The sequence below is a fragment of the Lissotriton helveticus genome, chromosome 2_1 (assembly GCF_964261635.1).
Source record: "Lissotriton helveticus chromosome 2_1, aLisHel1.1, whole genome shotgun sequence".
NCBI classification, from domain to species: domain Eukaryota; kingdom Metazoa; phylum Chordata; class Amphibia; order Caudata; family Salamandridae; genus Lissotriton; species Lissotriton helveticus.
The window spans coordinates 434,546,815-434,564,344 of record NC_136059.1 but is presented as its reverse complement, the minus strand read 5'-3'; the positions used below and the strand labels follow the sequence as shown (position 1 = coordinate 434,564,344).

The following is a 17,530-nucleotide window of genomic DNA, read 5'->3' as shown; positions in this document are numbered from 1 at the left end:
GAAATAAAAAATTAGAAAGGTTGAATACGGTACAACCTGTAACAACCGCAGACATTAGCCCTCCATGTCAATAAGGAAATACAAATTCCACCATGGTAGGGAGAAGGACCTCACCTCACCTGGACCTTGCTCAGGTTGTATGAGGCCCCGTGCTATCCGTCGGTACCTCAAGCTTCCATCTCCCCCAAGTCTCAGATGGAAGCTTGAGGTACCGACGGATAGCACAGGGCCTCGTACAACCTGAGCAAGGTCCAGGTGTGGTGAGGTCCTTCTCCCTACCATGGAGGAATTTGTATTTCCTTATTGACATGGAGGGCTAATGTCTGCGGTTTTTCTCTACTTTAAACTGAGCCAATTAAGTCCTAAGGTATTATGAAGCATGTTTCTTCACTTTAAATTCCTCATATGTAAACAAATGACTGTATTTTCCCGTTATAAATATGGCACCATGTCTAAATCCATCGTTTTTTTGCTCACGATGGATTTAGGCCCAGATCTCTGTACTGGGGTGAATGTATGACCTTGTTCTGCATTCTGTCCATCAACTGCTGTTTTTGCATTTGTCACCCCGAGTGGGACGGGTATGCTCCGACGTGAGTCCCGTGCTCTCCACTCCATTGGAGTCAAGCTATCCTGGCTGAAGGTGGCTGATAGCCAGAAACCGGTCCTAGGATGCTTGATTCCGGTCCAGGGAAGACATGGCTTGGCAGTTCGGGCTGGACTGTTCCCATGAGGCACAGGGTCAAGGCGGATTTGCATATGGCCATGTCTGAACTGGGGTGGTGTGGTGAGCAAAAAAACAATGGATTTAGGCCCAAATCTCTGTATTGGGGTGAATGTATGACATTGTTCTGCGTTCTGTCCACCAACTGTTGTTTTTGCATTTGTCACCGCGAATGGGACGTGTATGCTCAGATGTGAGTCCCGTGCTCTCCACGCCACTGGAGTCAAGCTATTCTGGCTGAAGATGGCTGATAGCCAGAAACCGATCCTAGGATGCTTTGATTCCGGTCCAGGGAAGACAATGCTTGGCAGTTCGGACTGGACTGTTCCCATGAGACACAGGGTCAAGGCTGATTTGCATATGGCCATGTCTGAACTGGGGTGGTGTGGTGAGCAAAAAAACGATGGATTTAGACCCAGGTCTCTGTACTGGGGTGAATGTATGACATTGTTTTGCATTCTGTCCATCAACTGTTGTTTTTGTACATGTAACTGTGCCACGTATAGTGAAAGGTATGTTCTTTGCTACAAGTCCATATGACACAGGCTCTCAATCACCCATACACGTATATCTCATTCATCCACACACATGTTCATACATCCAACACAGACCATATACTCACTGACTCACATGGCAGCCCTATCATAGAACTCCTAGTCACAGTATTTTGTTCAAACCATAGTATCGGGTTTGATGAACATTAGTTTAAAGTCAATGAAGCTGGGAGAGAGGGTATCTGATAAAAATGTACGAGAAACCTGGCCTTCACCAGCTTATGATGAGTTTCACTAATCAGAAGATCTCATTACAGAAAAGATTAGAGACCCCATGTAGGAAGTTCTGATGTTGGCCTGAAAGGATGAGCCTTTTTTGGAGGGGGGGTTTATATTGTGCAAACTCGATCCAAAGGTATCAGAGCACTTAACATGAGCACCAGTTACATTGCAGACGGACACATTCATTTTGGTAGGCACAGGAAGATTAAGGGATTTTCCCAGAGTAACAGGATGATGAGCTTCCCTGCCAAGACTCGAACCTCGGTTCCCCAGGTTCGAGGTCAACCGCTTTAGCCGTTAGGCTTGTTGTGCATGGAAGACATACCTACTTACCGCATAATTGATATTGGTTGAGGCTCAACAAGATTTATTCCCAAACATCTAATAATTTACATTTGACTGCAAAAGCAAATCATATAATGTTAAGCCCTTTGACACGGAAATAATCCAGGGGCGAAAATTGATGGCAGTCTTTTGATTGTGTATATTTAACAAAGATGTTGAATACTGCGGTATTAAAGCAAATGATATACCAGGCAAAATGTTTGATTAGCTTTTGTTGCACTATATATCTCAGGAATACTTGACAATGAGTGTGTTCATTCATAGTGACAAATGATAACCCATCACCGTCTGTGTTCCAGAGCTCTATTGATCAATTACGATATGAGTTGAGTCTTGTAGATGTCATAGGTGTGGATATGATTTACAGTTCCTCGGATGACAGCAACATCTTAAGTGGAAGCTGCGAAAGTGCCAAGTTTTAAAAGGTTATGGAAATATAGTGGTGGATGAACTATATGCATCTTGTAAAATGAAATTTGAGGGGTTATAAATGTAACCGATAGTTCCGATTTCAATTAAGCAATGACATGTTGGTGTGCAGCGTTTTACAACTGCTCTGGAAGTGCTTGTTGTCTCAAGGGTACAAAATTGTTTTTTTTGTGGTGTATGTATAGCAGCTATGTGTACATTGTCACAATATAATGGAGTATTTGTGGATTAATACTAAACACACTGAAGAGATATACCGGTAATGTATGCTCTATTCAATATTATCAAAACTCAGTTTATCGTACTTCATCTTAAAGTCCGAATTTACATATTTTTACAACTTCATTTTTTGTAATGCCTTTAAGCCAAGCCGAAAGCAAACTTTGTTTTAGAGTTAGTATATGAAGACAAGGGAGTTACCTGTTTATCTAATTTCTCAGAAATGGGATACTTCACCTCCATCATGGCTTTCTCCTATTCCCACCTGTTATCAGCACTCAAAACTAACCGGTATTGGCCAAGCCAACAGATGTCATGGTGGCTGACAGCCTATTTGCATTTCCAATTTTTGTGAGAAAAAAAATTGGAAACCGTGTATGCACAGCCCTGCTCATGCACAAGTGGGTGCCTTCCAATGCTTATGCAATACATTTTTCAGGAAATATTCAAACATGGCTTCCCATGGGTGCACATGAAAAGGCGAGCATTTTTTAATGTTTTTTCGTAAAAAGTTTGAAAAAGCATTTAAAGATGGCTGTCAGTATGAGCATGTGTGCACACATACGGACAAATATCTTTGAATGGATTGGAAGACAGTTCAGTGATGGATGCCAACTCAAAAATGGATACGCATGCACGTGCACACACAGACGGCTATTTTACAATGAGTGTGAAGCCTATTAATAAATTAATGCTGCTTGCCGTGGCATTAGCCATGTAGCAGTGTCTTGGGAGCTACTGGCCACAACAAAGTAAACAAATAAAGAAAAAATAGATCTTTTTTAAAATCAGTGTCTGGCTAGTCGCTGGCAGTGAAGGAGTTTACCTTCTGTGAGGGTGATGACATTTTACTTGAATGGAGTGCCATCTCTCACACAGAAAATAATCACTTGCTGAAATGTGCTGCATTCTGTGGTTGGTGGAAGCTAAATGTGAATGACACTACAGAAGGCCATTGGAAGAAGAGAGCTGTCAGAAAGCCCCTATACGGAAGTATTTTAAATGTATATGTTTGGTAAAATTAAAGGTCTCGGCTAACCCCTGACTTAAAAAGAAATCTGCCACTTTTACTCACCACCCTGGTCGCTCGTTACTTAAGATACAAATAAAAGCACTTTAGTTTTTCTGTCCTCTCCCCTCATTTCCCTGTAGCTTTCCTCCACCAAATTAACACACATTGCGCTCCTTGGTCTGCCCTGTCACCTTTTTTTAGCTGCCACACATAAACATATGACGTTTCACCCCTCCCTTATCAGTCTTTGAGGATTCATCCTGTGATGATGTATTACATCTGTTATTTCTACTCTTGTTTCTTTAAATCTTTGGAATACATGTGTTATAGGATTCCATACCTGTACCCTCTATTCTGGAATGTTTAAGCTTGTTTGAGTCAGTTGACTCTAAGCGTTTGTGGCTGAGGTTTAATAAAACCTACGCAGAAGTCCATCTGTTTCCTGCTTGTTTATTTCTATAAAAGAAGACACCACATAAATTGGCGACGATAAGAAAAGGATTATTTACCTCAACACAAAAGAAGAATCGGATCTACGCATCTCCTCACCGCCTCTCCTCCAGCGGCAGTTAAAATAGAAGTGAAACTCTTTGGGGTTAATGGTGAGGAGTATGGTGGGAGGATTTTGTGATAATTGGATATTATCGGGAGAATTTAGAAACAGAGAAGATAAAGAAACTTGGGCGCAAGCATATTTGAACGTTAGGGAGCACGCGTAATTTTTGCGTGTCAGTGACGTTTGTTGCCAGCGTTCTGTGTTTCACATCTGCGTGTCAGTGACGAGGCACGCATTGTGACGTTCTTTGCACTTTGCGTTCCAAGGATAATACGCAGCTCTGCGTTTCAACAAAAAGGAGCTTGCGTCTCAATGACGATACCGTCATTGTGACGGAGGACAGAGATCGAAGAGCAGGAGAGAAAAGGAACGCTGTGAGATTACAACGCGGAAAAAAAAGATCGGCTTTGATCTTTGTGCAGCATAGTTTTTCTGTATTTGAGCACATAAAAGAAAAGTTTAAGAGGAGGTTTATTTTAAAAAAAATGTATATTCTCTGACTTATGCTTCACTCGTCAAAGGTGAATTTAACAAATAAAACAAACTGTGACATATAGTTCGCTTGTCCAAGGTTAAGTAAATAAATAAGATGAACTATAGATTATTCTTGAGGAGTATATTTAAAAAAAAATAAAAACCATAGTAATACACTCAAAAGAGGGAAAAAAGGAACACGGTATTAGGGAATAGATTAAAAAAAAAAAGTTTGAAAATGCAAAACTTTACACAACCAGCCTTTTTCTTAACGAGTCCTGGTGAACCCAATGTTAAGTGGAAAAAATGGAAGAACATTTTTGCAAATTATGCTAGAGTGTGTGGCACGAATTTAAGTGCAGAGCGAAAACATTCATTACTCTTACACTGTTTAGGTGGTGAGGGGCAGGAAGTTTTGGAACACCTACCTGAACTCAGTGCAGCAGAACAAATAAACCTGAACGAATATGCTATTCTTCAACTTGATCAGCACTATTTACCAAGGCTTAGCACGATAATGGAGAGGTATCATTTTGGCTTAAGGGAGCAAAAGAAGGATGAAACTGTTGAAGATTATGTTTCAGTCTTAAGGAAATTGGCCTCTTCATGCAATTTTGGACAAACTTTAGATGAGAGAATTAGAGACCAATTTGTACTGAGATGTGCGCATGACAACATAAGACAAGAACTCTGGTTAAAAGATGAACCACCTCTTGAGGAAGTTTTAGTTATTGCAAAGCAAGTAGAACATATGACCAAACGTGTAGAAGAATTGAAAGGAGAAAAAGAGAAGACATCTAGTGCGGATACGAAAAGGGAATCTAAGGTGGAAGAAATTGTTTGTCAAGTAAAGAAACAAAGTAATGTTAATATGGAGAAATAAAATTCAATGCCTTATGTCTCTAATACAGGTTCAGGTAATAGACTTTCTTGTTTCAGGTGTGGACAGTTTAGTCATTTAGCGAATTCCTCTAGTTGCCCTGTGTTAAAATCATTGTGCAATACTTGTGGTAGAAGGGGGCATTTTGCTAAATTCTGTAGGACAAAAATGTTTAAAGGAGAGAATTCAACTAAAAAGTGGTCTCAATCACAAGTGAAAACAGTGACTTTTCAGGTCAATTGTAAAAATATAGATCATCCCTCTCATTTAGTATGTGTTGAGAATGTGATGATCAATTTTAAATTTGATTCCTGTTCGCAAATTACTATGATTGATGAAGAATTGTTTTTAAGGAATTTTAAGAGTAAAGTAAAATTATTCAGAAGTGATGTTGCTCCTGTGGGTTATGGGGATAAACCCATCAAAATGCTGGGTTACTTTATGGCGAAAGTTGAATTGGGTAGTCGTATGACAGTTGGAAAAATATATGTGACAAAGAAAGGTGATGCATTATTGGGTTGGTTACATCAACGAGATCTTGGTGTTCAACTCAATCCCAATGCATCGCCTCAAGTTATAGTCCAAGAGGTATGTGACATGTCGGCCATGTTTTCTGAGCAATTTCCCAATGTTTTTAAAGAAAGTATAGGATGTTTGCAGGGGTACAAACATCATATTAGACAAAAGGAGAATGCTGTCCCCGTGGTAGCAAAGGTAAGAAGAATTCCATTATCTCAACAAGCTAGTTTTCAGAAGGAAATCGAGAGACTTGTAAAATGATTGAGTCAGTTGAAGCCACGGAGTGGTTGGCTCCAGTAGTCATAGCTAAAAAACCAAATGACGAGATTCGTTTATGTATTGACTTGCGTGCTTTAAATAGGGAGGTGGTTGTAGACAGATTTCCCCTTCCTAACATCGATGAGATGGTTGGCACACTAGAGGGTGCAAAATACTTTACCTCCGCCTATCACCAGGTGGAGTTAGACGAGGTCTCTCAGGATTTGACTGCCTTCATTACACGTATGGGTACGTTTAAATTCAGGAGGATGCCTTTTGGTCTCATATCGGCAGCCTCTGTATTTCAACGTATTATGACCAGGATTCTGAAAGGTCTGAAGGGGGTGAAATGCTACCAGGATGATTTACTGATTTATGGCAAGAATATTCAGGAGCATAATACTTGTGTGTGTGCGGTTTTGGAACGTTTGAGTCGTGCAGGTATGTCTTTAAAAAAAGAAAACTGTAAAATTGGGCTAGAAGAAGTAAATTATCTTGGACTTTGTATTACGTGCCAAGGTGTGTTTCCAAAAAAGGAATTAGTTGATTCTATTGACAAAGTTGAAGAGCCAGTTAACAAGGATGAACTACTCTCGTTTCTTGGTATGGTGGAATTTTATGGGAAGTTCATAACTAACTTTGCGGAAAAGACATTCAATCTAAGGAACTTGACAGCAAAAAATGTTGTGTATGAGTGGTCAAGTGAGTGCAAGCAAGAGTTTGAGTGTATAAAGAATGAATTAAAAAAAGCTCCTTCTCTTCATGCTTTTGTTCCTGGTCTTCCTACTTTTATGTTTACTGATGTGAGTGAAAAGGGACTTGGTTCTGTTCTTGTTCAAAAAAAGGATGGAAAAGAAGTATTGATTTGTTGTTCTTCCAGGTGTCTCAGAGGGTTAGAATTAAATTATTCTGTAATTGAAAGAGAGTCTTTGGCGATTTATTGGGCACTAAGGAAGTTAAAAAATTTGATTTGGGGTACTAAGGTTGTTGTGGTTTCTGATCATAAGCCTTTGAAAGAGGTGTTCTTAAAGAAAGGTTTGGATTCTATATCTTCTAGGATTAGGAGATGGATTATTTCCTTGCAGGAGTTTGACTTTGTTGTACAATATATTCCAGGAGTAGCAAACAAATCTGCTGATTGTTTGTCAAGATTGGTTGACAGTGAGTGTAGTAATGAGGAAGCTGTATATGATACGGAGGAGGTTATTAATGTTTGTGAGGTTACTGAGGGTGCTGTGGAAGAATGTGAATTGGAGAAGGATGATGAGATGATTATTGTTATGAATTCATTGAAGGGAAATGTGCGTTTGACAAAACCTTGGTCTCTTGTGGCTGATGAGCTCTCTATTACAGATGGCATGCTGACTCAAGGTACAAAGTTAGTTCCTCCTTTGGGTATTCGTAAAAAACTGTTGACACATGTTCATAATGGTCATTTGGGTATTGTAAAAACGAAGGAAATGATGCGTTTGCAATTTAGGTGGCCTAGTATAAATTTAGAGGTAGAGAGATTAGTCAGGGATTGTGTTGAATGTTGCGCGAGTGATAACATTCTAAAGACTAGGCAGATGCCTATGGTATGTAGAGAGTTGCCCAGGCATCCTTGGGATGAGGTTGCCATCGACATTTTAGGTCCACCTAGTGGTGTTTCAGATACTCAGTACTTGATAGTTCTTGTTGACTTGTACTCAAGATGGATTGAAGTGAGTGCGGTTAGGGACATTACCTCAGACTCTGTCATTACGTTTTTAGAAGGAATTTTTAAAAGGGAGTGCTTTCCTAATAGTTTGTTGTCTGATAATGGTCCTCAGTTTTGTTCTAGTTTGTTTAGTGATTACTTAAAAAGGTGTGGAGTTGTACACAAGAGATGCTCGTTATATCATCCCGAGACTAATGGAGCAGTGGAGAGAGTGAACAAAACACTCAAGGAGTCTATACAATTGGCTAGGTCCAATGGTTTGAATTGGAAGGTAGCACTTCAAGAAAGGATAAATGCGTATCGTCGTTCTCCTCATTCCACTACTGGGAGGTCTCCTTTTGAGTTGTTCAAGGGTAGAATACCCAATACTTTGTGGTGTCCTGGTTGGATGAAATTGAATAAAGGTTTGGTTGATAATAGCATAGGAGAATGGAGAGAAAGGGAGTTGGATACACAATTGGTGAGAAAAAATTACTTTGATAAAAAGAAGTGTGTGCAATTCCAAGAGATCAAAGTTGGTGATCTAGTTAAAATAAAAGCACCTGTTGGATGTAAATCGTGGTCTAAGTATACAAATGTCAGGGCAGTCATAAAGGTTTTCAGGAATGCCATAAAAACACAGGATGGGAGAATCTGGAATAAGAGTCGTGTTGTGCTTGTTAAATCAAATATTTTTGTTTCAGAAATGTCTAATGAAAACGGTTCGTTTAATGCTATCAATTTCTCTGCCGGTGACTCCACTTCCTCTTTAAATGCTTGTAAGAGGAGCATGAGGTTACGTAGAGCTCCAATATACATGAAGGATTATGTATAATCTTTTTATTGCTTTTTCAATTTTGTAAGAAGTTTCTTTATGTTACTGTGGTTTGTTTTTTTACTTTTTCATTTATTTGTTTTGTTGGGAAGGGAGATGTGTGATGATGTATTACATCTGTTATTTCTACTCTTGTTTCTTTAAATCTTTGGAACACATGTGTTATAGGATTCCATACCTGTACCCTCTATTCTGGAATGTTTAAGCTTGTTTGAGTCAGTTGACTCTGAGCGTTTGTGGCTGAGGTTTAATAAAACCTACGCAGAAGTCCATCTGTTTCCTGCTTGTTTATTTCTATAAAAGAAGACACCACACATCCATTTCCCCCACGAGCTGCAGTAATTAGTATACTAGTCTCTTCTCTTACAATCAGATTGTGGCTCAATATTACCCAGCCCACCACTAAACTACTCTCCTGCATAGAGAGAATGGGTGTGTGGGTCTAATGAGAATGGGATGCAATTAGTGCCTTTGAGAACAAGTGGGGAGGCCCGTTGTGTCGAGAGTTGCAGCTTAGTAGACTGAATATGGAGGGCTGTGGTATCTGAGGTTAGTATATGTGGGAGAGATGAATATAGAGTCAAGGCAACGGGTCTGTGTAGAATAAGCATGGGTAGAGCGAGGCTGAGCATAAAGACAAAGATTTAGTGTGAGGTTTTGGGTGAGCTTAGGGGCTCCTAAAAAGTCGTACATTCCTCCAGTTGTATTTACTTGTTTGTTTCTCATAAAAAATACTGTACATAGGATCGAGAACATGGTAGAGTACGAAATACTCCTTGTCATTGTATCATCTTCATTTATTTGTAATGTAATGTTATAAGTTAATTCTGATATCATGTTTCCATAGATGAGATAAAGTACGATATGAGATTGTAAGTATATTGAAAGTCACTAAGGAGCTCAGTAGCCAAATAGAGGGACTAGGTGGGAGACGGAGCTGCTTTATAAGGTCAAGCAACTCAGATGTGATACACCAAAAAAGCACGGCAGCAGACCATGAACAACCACACCTATCCCATGTCCCATGTTCCAGTGTGAGTAGATGTCAGCAATTTAATTTCTGCCTGCGTGCCCTCACTACAAGCACCTGCTGCCAAGATGGAACCTCTGGGTAAAACACATAATACAATCTAAGGTAGGGGTGCACCACAATCAATATGAACATGAAGAAAAAAAGTCCTAATTTCTACTTCAAAGTATTGTCAATTCTTCATTTTCTATTCTTTCTCAAACGTATCAAACGCAATAGCGGAGACAACCAATGTGTTTCGTCCATAACAATTGACTTCTCCAGGGCTGTACTGCAATAAATATATGAAATGTGTGTTGCAGTATCTTTTTTTTACCTTTGGTAATTGGTATTTTGTTTTTAATAATACATGGTCATGCAATGCTTGGTCTTTTGGTCCTTCAGTATGGTCGCAGGTAGTTTGTAATACATGTGGAATCTATGAATCTAAAAACATTAAGAAATAGCATGTAATGTTTTGCAAGCACACACTCCTGATCAGTGCTCAAACGACTTGGTGCTTTATATTGTATGGCAAAAAGGAGATAGCTACCTCCCCTCTGTATTGGACTTCAGCAGTTCAATAAATATTTTAACATATAACACCATAAGCAAGTGACTACAGATTTCCAGGATAGAACATTTCTAACACATTTCAACTTTTACAGTAGCCTTTTCATTTTCTTATGACGGTTGACTAGGGATGTCACATCGGTACGAAGTATTATAAAGAGCCGGACAAGTTGCCTGGCAAGCACAACAGTTTATTTAGCCTGCTACAGAGCATTGTGTTTAACTTGCTATTCAGCTAAGTAGTGCAGCAGGTGCCAGTGTGTTTTTTGCAGGCATGCTTTTATAACGTGCAATTCGACTGATTGTCATTGATTGTCAGTTTTGTAAAGCGTGCTCCCATATATTTGTTGGAGGGCTTTGGAAACTTAGAAATAAAGCCTTGAACAGACCTTGTGTGTTTTTTACCGAGTGCCAATGAAGAGTTTGCAAGTGGTTAGAGGTTCTGCTGCATCGTCTCAAATAATCAATCCTAGAGTCAGGCTTGCAGCAACATTTTTGGATCCTTTGGAGTCTAGCTATGCTGTGTGTAGGAATACCAACATATACGCTGTCCCAATAATGACTTTCCTTGGCCTTTCGGAAGCAAAGGAAGGATTCTTCGAATGATTTTCATGAGGTAAAAGGTGGTTGCAATAAGTTTGTCGATCTCCTGGTTGAAGGAAACACATCTACTATGATCCTCCTGTTCCTTGTAGCGACAATAGAAGCAGGGGAGGTGAGATGTTTAGACCACCAGGCATGCAACCATGTCAAAAGTTGACCAAACATGATCATTTTAGTGGCTGCTACACTCGAGCAGTTTTTGGGTCGGACCTATAAGGCAACTGGATCCCCATCCAGTCTAAGAATCACCTCGCTGTCATCAGAATAACGGTGAAAACTGAGACAAATAGGCTTTATAAGGGAGGCAAGCAGAAAAAGGTAGATGTTAAAAAGTTTTGGGCTAAGAGCAGAGCCTTTTGGCTTAAGTGATGTACCCTTCTAAAATACTGTCAACATCACAGACTAACCTGTGCATTGGAAACGTAAACTGTAATGATAATTGTGTTGGTTGAGACATCATTCATGACTGAAGATAACTTACTTGTAGAAATAGGAGAGCATTGTTTTATCAGTTTCTTAATTAAAATTTAAGAAATACGAGGTTGGTATTATATTGGTTTACAGTACTTAAAAGTGAAATATATTATTATTACATTATTATTTCATTTCAGCTTTTCGAACTTGGTGGCAGAAAATAAAGCTTTGTTTTCTTTTTGCTTTAATTACAGGTTACTGTTTTGTACTTTGCCAAAAGTGCTGAACTTACAGGTATTCGTTCTGAGACTCTTTCCTTACCACAGCAAGTAACTTCTTTGCAAATCTGGGAGGGAATCATCAACCAACATCCAAAGTAAGTCTTGTAAATAATGTCTTCTTATTTTTTTGTCTTGGACTCACCTAGGTCTAATATCAATACTTCCAAATATCTCTCACAAAGTCTCACACTAGCTCGAAGCGCTCAAATACTCTTAAAGCAAAAATAAATGATATCTTCAAACCCCAATTTTTAAGATAAATGTTCTCCTAACAGAACCTTGAGGTAGAGAACCCAGCATCTGGAATTCTCTCCTCTAGCACATTAAAAAAAAATTCATTCTTTTCCAATCTCTAAAGATTTCTGTAGGACATGCACATGGCAAAACACTTTAATCGTTGCCATTGGCTCCAAAAATCTTCTTGCTGTGTCGCACGTATTAAAATATTGCAATAATCAAAACCACTAAACCCTCAGTAGTCCCCATGCTTACAGTTTCCGCCAAGCTAAAGCAAACAGCTATGTCCTGGGGTTGGGCACCACAGGACGTAGCAGGAGCCGGCTCTGGGGGGTGGCGGTCCCCAGGTCCATTATTGGCTCAAGGAGGGGGGTTTGATTTTCAAGAGCCTGGCCAGGTAAGCTGGTGATCCCTAGGGCGGAGAACACAGCCCCTCTCACATTGTTTTTAAAGTAGTTGGCCCCGGGGAGCAGGTGCTCCCCGGAGCCTGGGGTGAGTATGCAGGGGACACCCATTACATTTTTTTTAGCCTCGGGGAGGGGGTGGTCCCCAGGACTTGTTGAGGAGTGGGGTCCGTGTGGCCCCTCCATCAATGTTTCAACAGGCGTGGGGAGGTGGTGGGCCCTGGGGCTTATAAAGCCCATGGAAAGGGGCCCGGTGTGCCCCGTCCTTTTTTTATAAATAAAGCCTGGGGAGGTGGTTGACCTCAGGGCTCCATCAGCCTCAGTAGGGGGGACCTGTGCGTCCCCCTACTTCTTTAAAATAATGTCCCCGGGACCAGGCACACCCAGCGCCTTTTTCCCATATGGGCGTAAGAGCACACACTTGTTTTTGTTTTTAAATTTTCACTGGAGTCATGGATCTGCCGAGATCTTCAGTGAACATTTAAAAAAAAAAAAAAACACGTTGCCGTGGCATGGTCTCTCGGGACCCCAGCACCAGAGCTAAGGGGTCAGGGTATTCATTCCTGCCCCCTTTTCTTTTTTAACCTTTTTCAGGGACTCGGCTGAATCGGAGTCCCAAGATGGCTGCCAAATCTTCCTCATTGTACTGTTGGCTGCCAGTCTCATCTCAGCACGAGATCGGGAGGGTTTGCGGATCCTTCGCATTCCTAGATATGCAAATTAGTTTTTTCTTTATTATCTCCCAAACTTCTGAACGGATTTGCGCCAATTTGCAAAAATGGCTCTTTCTGGCACAACTGTTGCCTTGCTGCCAAATTTGGTGTCATTCTGTTCAGTGGTTCTGGCTGTAGTCGTGTCTAAAATTCCTATGGAAATTAACATGGGAAATGCACATTTTTTACCCCCCTTTTTCTTGGCCCCCTTTTCATTGATTGCCCTGAAACGTTCCATGCACAACAAGAATCACTGGCGCACTTTTTTGGGAAAAGTTTGTGAAGATTCAACAAATGGTGGTAAAGATATAGACAAGTAAAAAAATGCTTTTCCTATGGAAACTAGTTCCTAACTATGACTACCTACTGGTGACTGCCAGTAGGATGGAGATATATATATATATATATATATATATATATATATATATATATCACTGCTCCTTGCTCCACTTGCCCTCAGGAGCACTCCCAGGCGGATGCGGAATGCGGTAGTGGACAACCGCTACAACTCAAAGCTCAGATTCTTAACAGTTACTTAAGAATAACCGCACTCACAGGTAGAGTCGTGGCACACACATCATTTATTCGCCGGTTTCCAACAAACGCGTTTCAGCTACAAGCCTTCGTCAATGTCGACACTGACGAAGGCTTGTAGCTGAAACGCTAACTGTTAAGAATCTGAGCTTTGATATATATATATATATATATATCAATCAGTCTTTCATCAAGTCACATTCCAATCCAAACGGAAAGATGAATTGCGGACCCAAGGTCCTTTGTGCCAAATGTGTTTATTTTTACAACACCCTGCATCGCCGCCACGATGCGTTTCAGCCCCACCTGGGCCTTGAATATATATATATATTTTCTTTTTACTGAATAAACCAAAGGTTACAGGGACGTTATCATTCAGATTTTACACACACAAAACCATAGAAATTTAGCAGTTATAGTCATAGTTCTCTCAAGTAACTCTAGCATGTGCCCCTAGGTAACTATAACTTGAGCCTCTGACTTGCACAGTTTTCTCATCAATAATTTTGCTGCAAATGTTGCAGTGATATTATTACGTCTTAGAAGATGTCATGACTGATGTAATGTATGGGGTAATTAGCAGTGTATGCTGTGGGCATCAGTTATAGTTACTTGAGATAACTATAACTGCTGAATTTCTGTGATTTTGTGTGCAAAATTTGATCCTAAATATAGAGTTCCTGTAACCTTTGTTTTTTTTCTGTGAATTTACACGGTCTTTTTTTTAATTTTGTTTCCTAATGATAACGTCCCTGAAATATTTGTCTGTTTAGTGAATTTCTATGTTTTTTTAACATCCTTTTACCTAACTAAAACGCCCCTGTAAGCTTTGTTTTTTTTGTGAATATCCCTGTTTTATTTCATAGAAATTGTACTACGATTTGACTCATGAATTCTATTTGATAATATACATTTTCACAAGTTTATACATTTTTTTTATTCTCACATTCATTCTTATTATATATTTTAAAACTAACATTTTTAAATTAAGGTAAGGTAACCTATGTAGTCTTTCCATAAATTGTGCCAAGTCTTTTTTTGAAATTCATTTTATGGATGCGCAGATCTTTTGCGAATCCTCTGAATAATAAGGGGTCTGGCAGTTATATTGCACACATTCAATACTAAAACAACAACATATTTTATACAAACATATGCTCCTGCCTGTGTGTGGATGTGTGAGTTGCTGTGAGTGACTGTGGGTGTGCATGGCTATGTGTGAGTAGATGTGGGTGTATTTGTGGTTTTTAAGGTCTGTTAGTGGGCGTGTGAATGGCTGTACGGGTGTGTGAGTGGCTGAATGGGTCTGTGAGAGTATGAGGGGTTTTGTGGGTGTGTGAGTGGGTTTCTGAATGGCTGGGTCTGTGAGTGGTTTTGGGGGTCTGTGAGTGTGTGTGAGTGGTTGTACGAGTGGTTATGTGGGTGGGAAAGTGTGTGTGAGTAGGTGGGTAAGTGTGAGTCGGTGTGTGTGTGTTTTTTTTTTTATAGGAGTCTACATCCACGGAACGGCCCAAATCCTTGAGGATCTGGGTGGATCTACGTATCCTCACGACCTTAAAAAAATACATTTTGGGACAATTTCTTGCCCATGAGAGGTCCCTCACAGACCCCTCCATCAGTCCCATGGGTCAGGGTAACTCTACCATGACCCCTTCTATCACTTTTACATTTTATTTTCTCCCCTGGGGACCGTGTCCTGATGCAGTCACAACTTTTCCCTCAGGTTGGTGCCTGCCAGCCATGGCATTGCTGTTGGCGCGTGGATCCTTGAACCCATCCGGATCCATGAATCATCCTGGATCCACGGCGGGTCTGCGTCTCTAGATATACATACTTCTTTTTACTTTTATAACTCCAAAACTACTGAACCGATTTACACCGAATTATAAAAAGCACTCTTTCTTGACCAAGATCTAGCTTTTGCCAAATTTGGTGTAATTCCGTTCAGGGATTCGGGCTGTAGTTGTGTTCCTATTGGAAATTGCATGAGGAAAATGTTTTCGCACCACGCCCCTCTTTTTCTTTTTTTCTCGCCCCCCGCTTGATAGCTCACCTCAAAGCAGCTGAAGTGACTGGCACTGCACACCACAGATTCAAATTTTCTAGAAAGGTTTAATGTGGCAACACGTTTCACCCACTCAGGCTTTGTCATGGCCATTATGAACAAACACTTTGCACCATCACCACAAAACAAAGGGATGCCACATGACCACATAGACATAGTAAAGTTAAAACATTGTGGTTGAGGTGCCGGTCAGAAAGCAATTATACAAACAGACTAAATTCCTACACTTTGTTTCCACAAAGGTTGAAGGAAAATGAAATAACATAAATAAAGTATAATGAATTATAATAATTGTTACTGCATGAGAGATAGCAACTGTTGTTATTGCTACAAAGTAACACTGCATTTCCCTTGAGCGCGAAGCATATAAATGCGACAATGTTGTCACACAAATTGAGATGTTACAAATAAAACATTGTAATTCAAGATTACTGTAAATCAGGGAAGAGAAAATTGTTATTATGCTAGACTGCAGGATCCCCTCACTCCATTAAAGTGTCAGTGCACTCAGAGCTGGTCATAAACTAAGCAAAATTGAATAATGAAACCTCCTACGTAAAAGTCCAGTGGCATGACTTTAGAAATTCACTGGAGAAAACCAAAGGTTAAAGTAACGTTATAGTTAGGTGAATTTGTCACTGACAACATTAATTTTGTTTTGAACTAAAAAAGACACCAACGTTCACCAGTTACAGTTGGCAGCGCTAGCTATAACTACTCCCCCATGCACTGCTTATTATCTTGCATATGACCTGACTCGTGACATCATTTATGACATCACTGATGACATCTCAAATGATATTGTATTAAAGGTGAGCAGGGCCACGTGGCCCCTTTCCCCGAGTCTTGATAGTTCCTGGGGAGCACATACCCCAGGGCCACTCATTAAAATTAAGCAGAGTGGTTTCGGCCCTGAGGCCTCATCCTTTGGGTCCTGGCATTATTTTTGGGGTGACGGGGGTACTTACCCACCCTCCCCCAGCCGATTTCGCCCATCCCCGGGACCCAGTACTGTTAAAGGTGGGTGGCGTGGTGCCCACCCGGGGCACCCACCTTTAACAGTACTGGGTCCCGGGGATGGGAGAGGATGCCTGGGAGAGGAGGGGGCAAGTTGGCCACAGGGCCTGGCTTTGTGGCCAACCCCCCAACGCATAAAGCCAAAGGCTGTGCGCTGCACGGGTTTGGCTGCATGTGGGGGTAAACAACCTTTACAACGAAACTTTTACAACGCACTACCATTACAACGCGGTCATTACAACGCAAACCATTACAACGCATTGCGCTGGGGGGCGCTCTAGGATAGGGAATAAGTTCAATTTACTATCCAACACCTTCCCTAGTGTCCACGGGGACTGGAGTTGGAATAGTAAATTAAACTATTCACTATCCAACACCCAAAAGCACTATGCGTTGTAATGGATTGCGATGTAAAAAACGCGTTGTAAAGGCAGGCGTTGTAATAGCCTGCGTTGTAACATCATACATCCCATGTGGGGAGTGGGCCACAGGGTCTGACTGCAGGCCATGAGTGGCAGGGGTTGGATTCAAGTTTGGTAATCAAATATTGCTTTACGTTAAAAAATCCCTAGAACTTTCTGGAAAAAAACAAAAGTTAAAGTAAGGCTAAACTTACTTAAAATGTTCAGTACCATGTAACTTTTTAAGCCCTAAAAGCCACAGAAATTAACTCGCACCCTAGTTGTAGTTATTTAAAGTAATTATAACTTGTGCACTAAGGCAATTATAACTCGCACCCTTACCATGCTCTGCTAGTAAGGCCACGTTTTATATCACTCATGACCTCTTCTATGACATCATTAACAATATCACTACAACATTTGCAGTAAAATTATTGATGAGAAAACTGCATGGTGGCACGAGATATAGTTACCTTAATGATAATTTAAGTGTGTATAGCAATATATGGATTCATTAATTTATATATAATTAGACCGCAGGTACCCAAATTTGTTCATTAGTTTATATTGCAAA

At 40.4% G+C, this 17,530-nt stretch overlaps 1 protein-coding gene across 1 annotated transcript in view; it reads left to right on the top strand.

The window, feature by feature from the left end:
* Positions 1 to 17,530, top strand: part of MOCS2 (molybdenum cofactor synthesis 2) — a 49,979-nt gene that overhangs the window by 31,274 nt on the left and 1,175 nt on the right. The window contains exon 2 of the mRNA XM_078675064.1: positions 11,559 to 11,680. Coding sequence (XP_078531190.1) covers positions 11,559 to 11,680 — 122 coding nt within the window. The remainder of the gene's footprint in view (positions 1 to 11,558; positions 11,681 to 17,530) is intronic.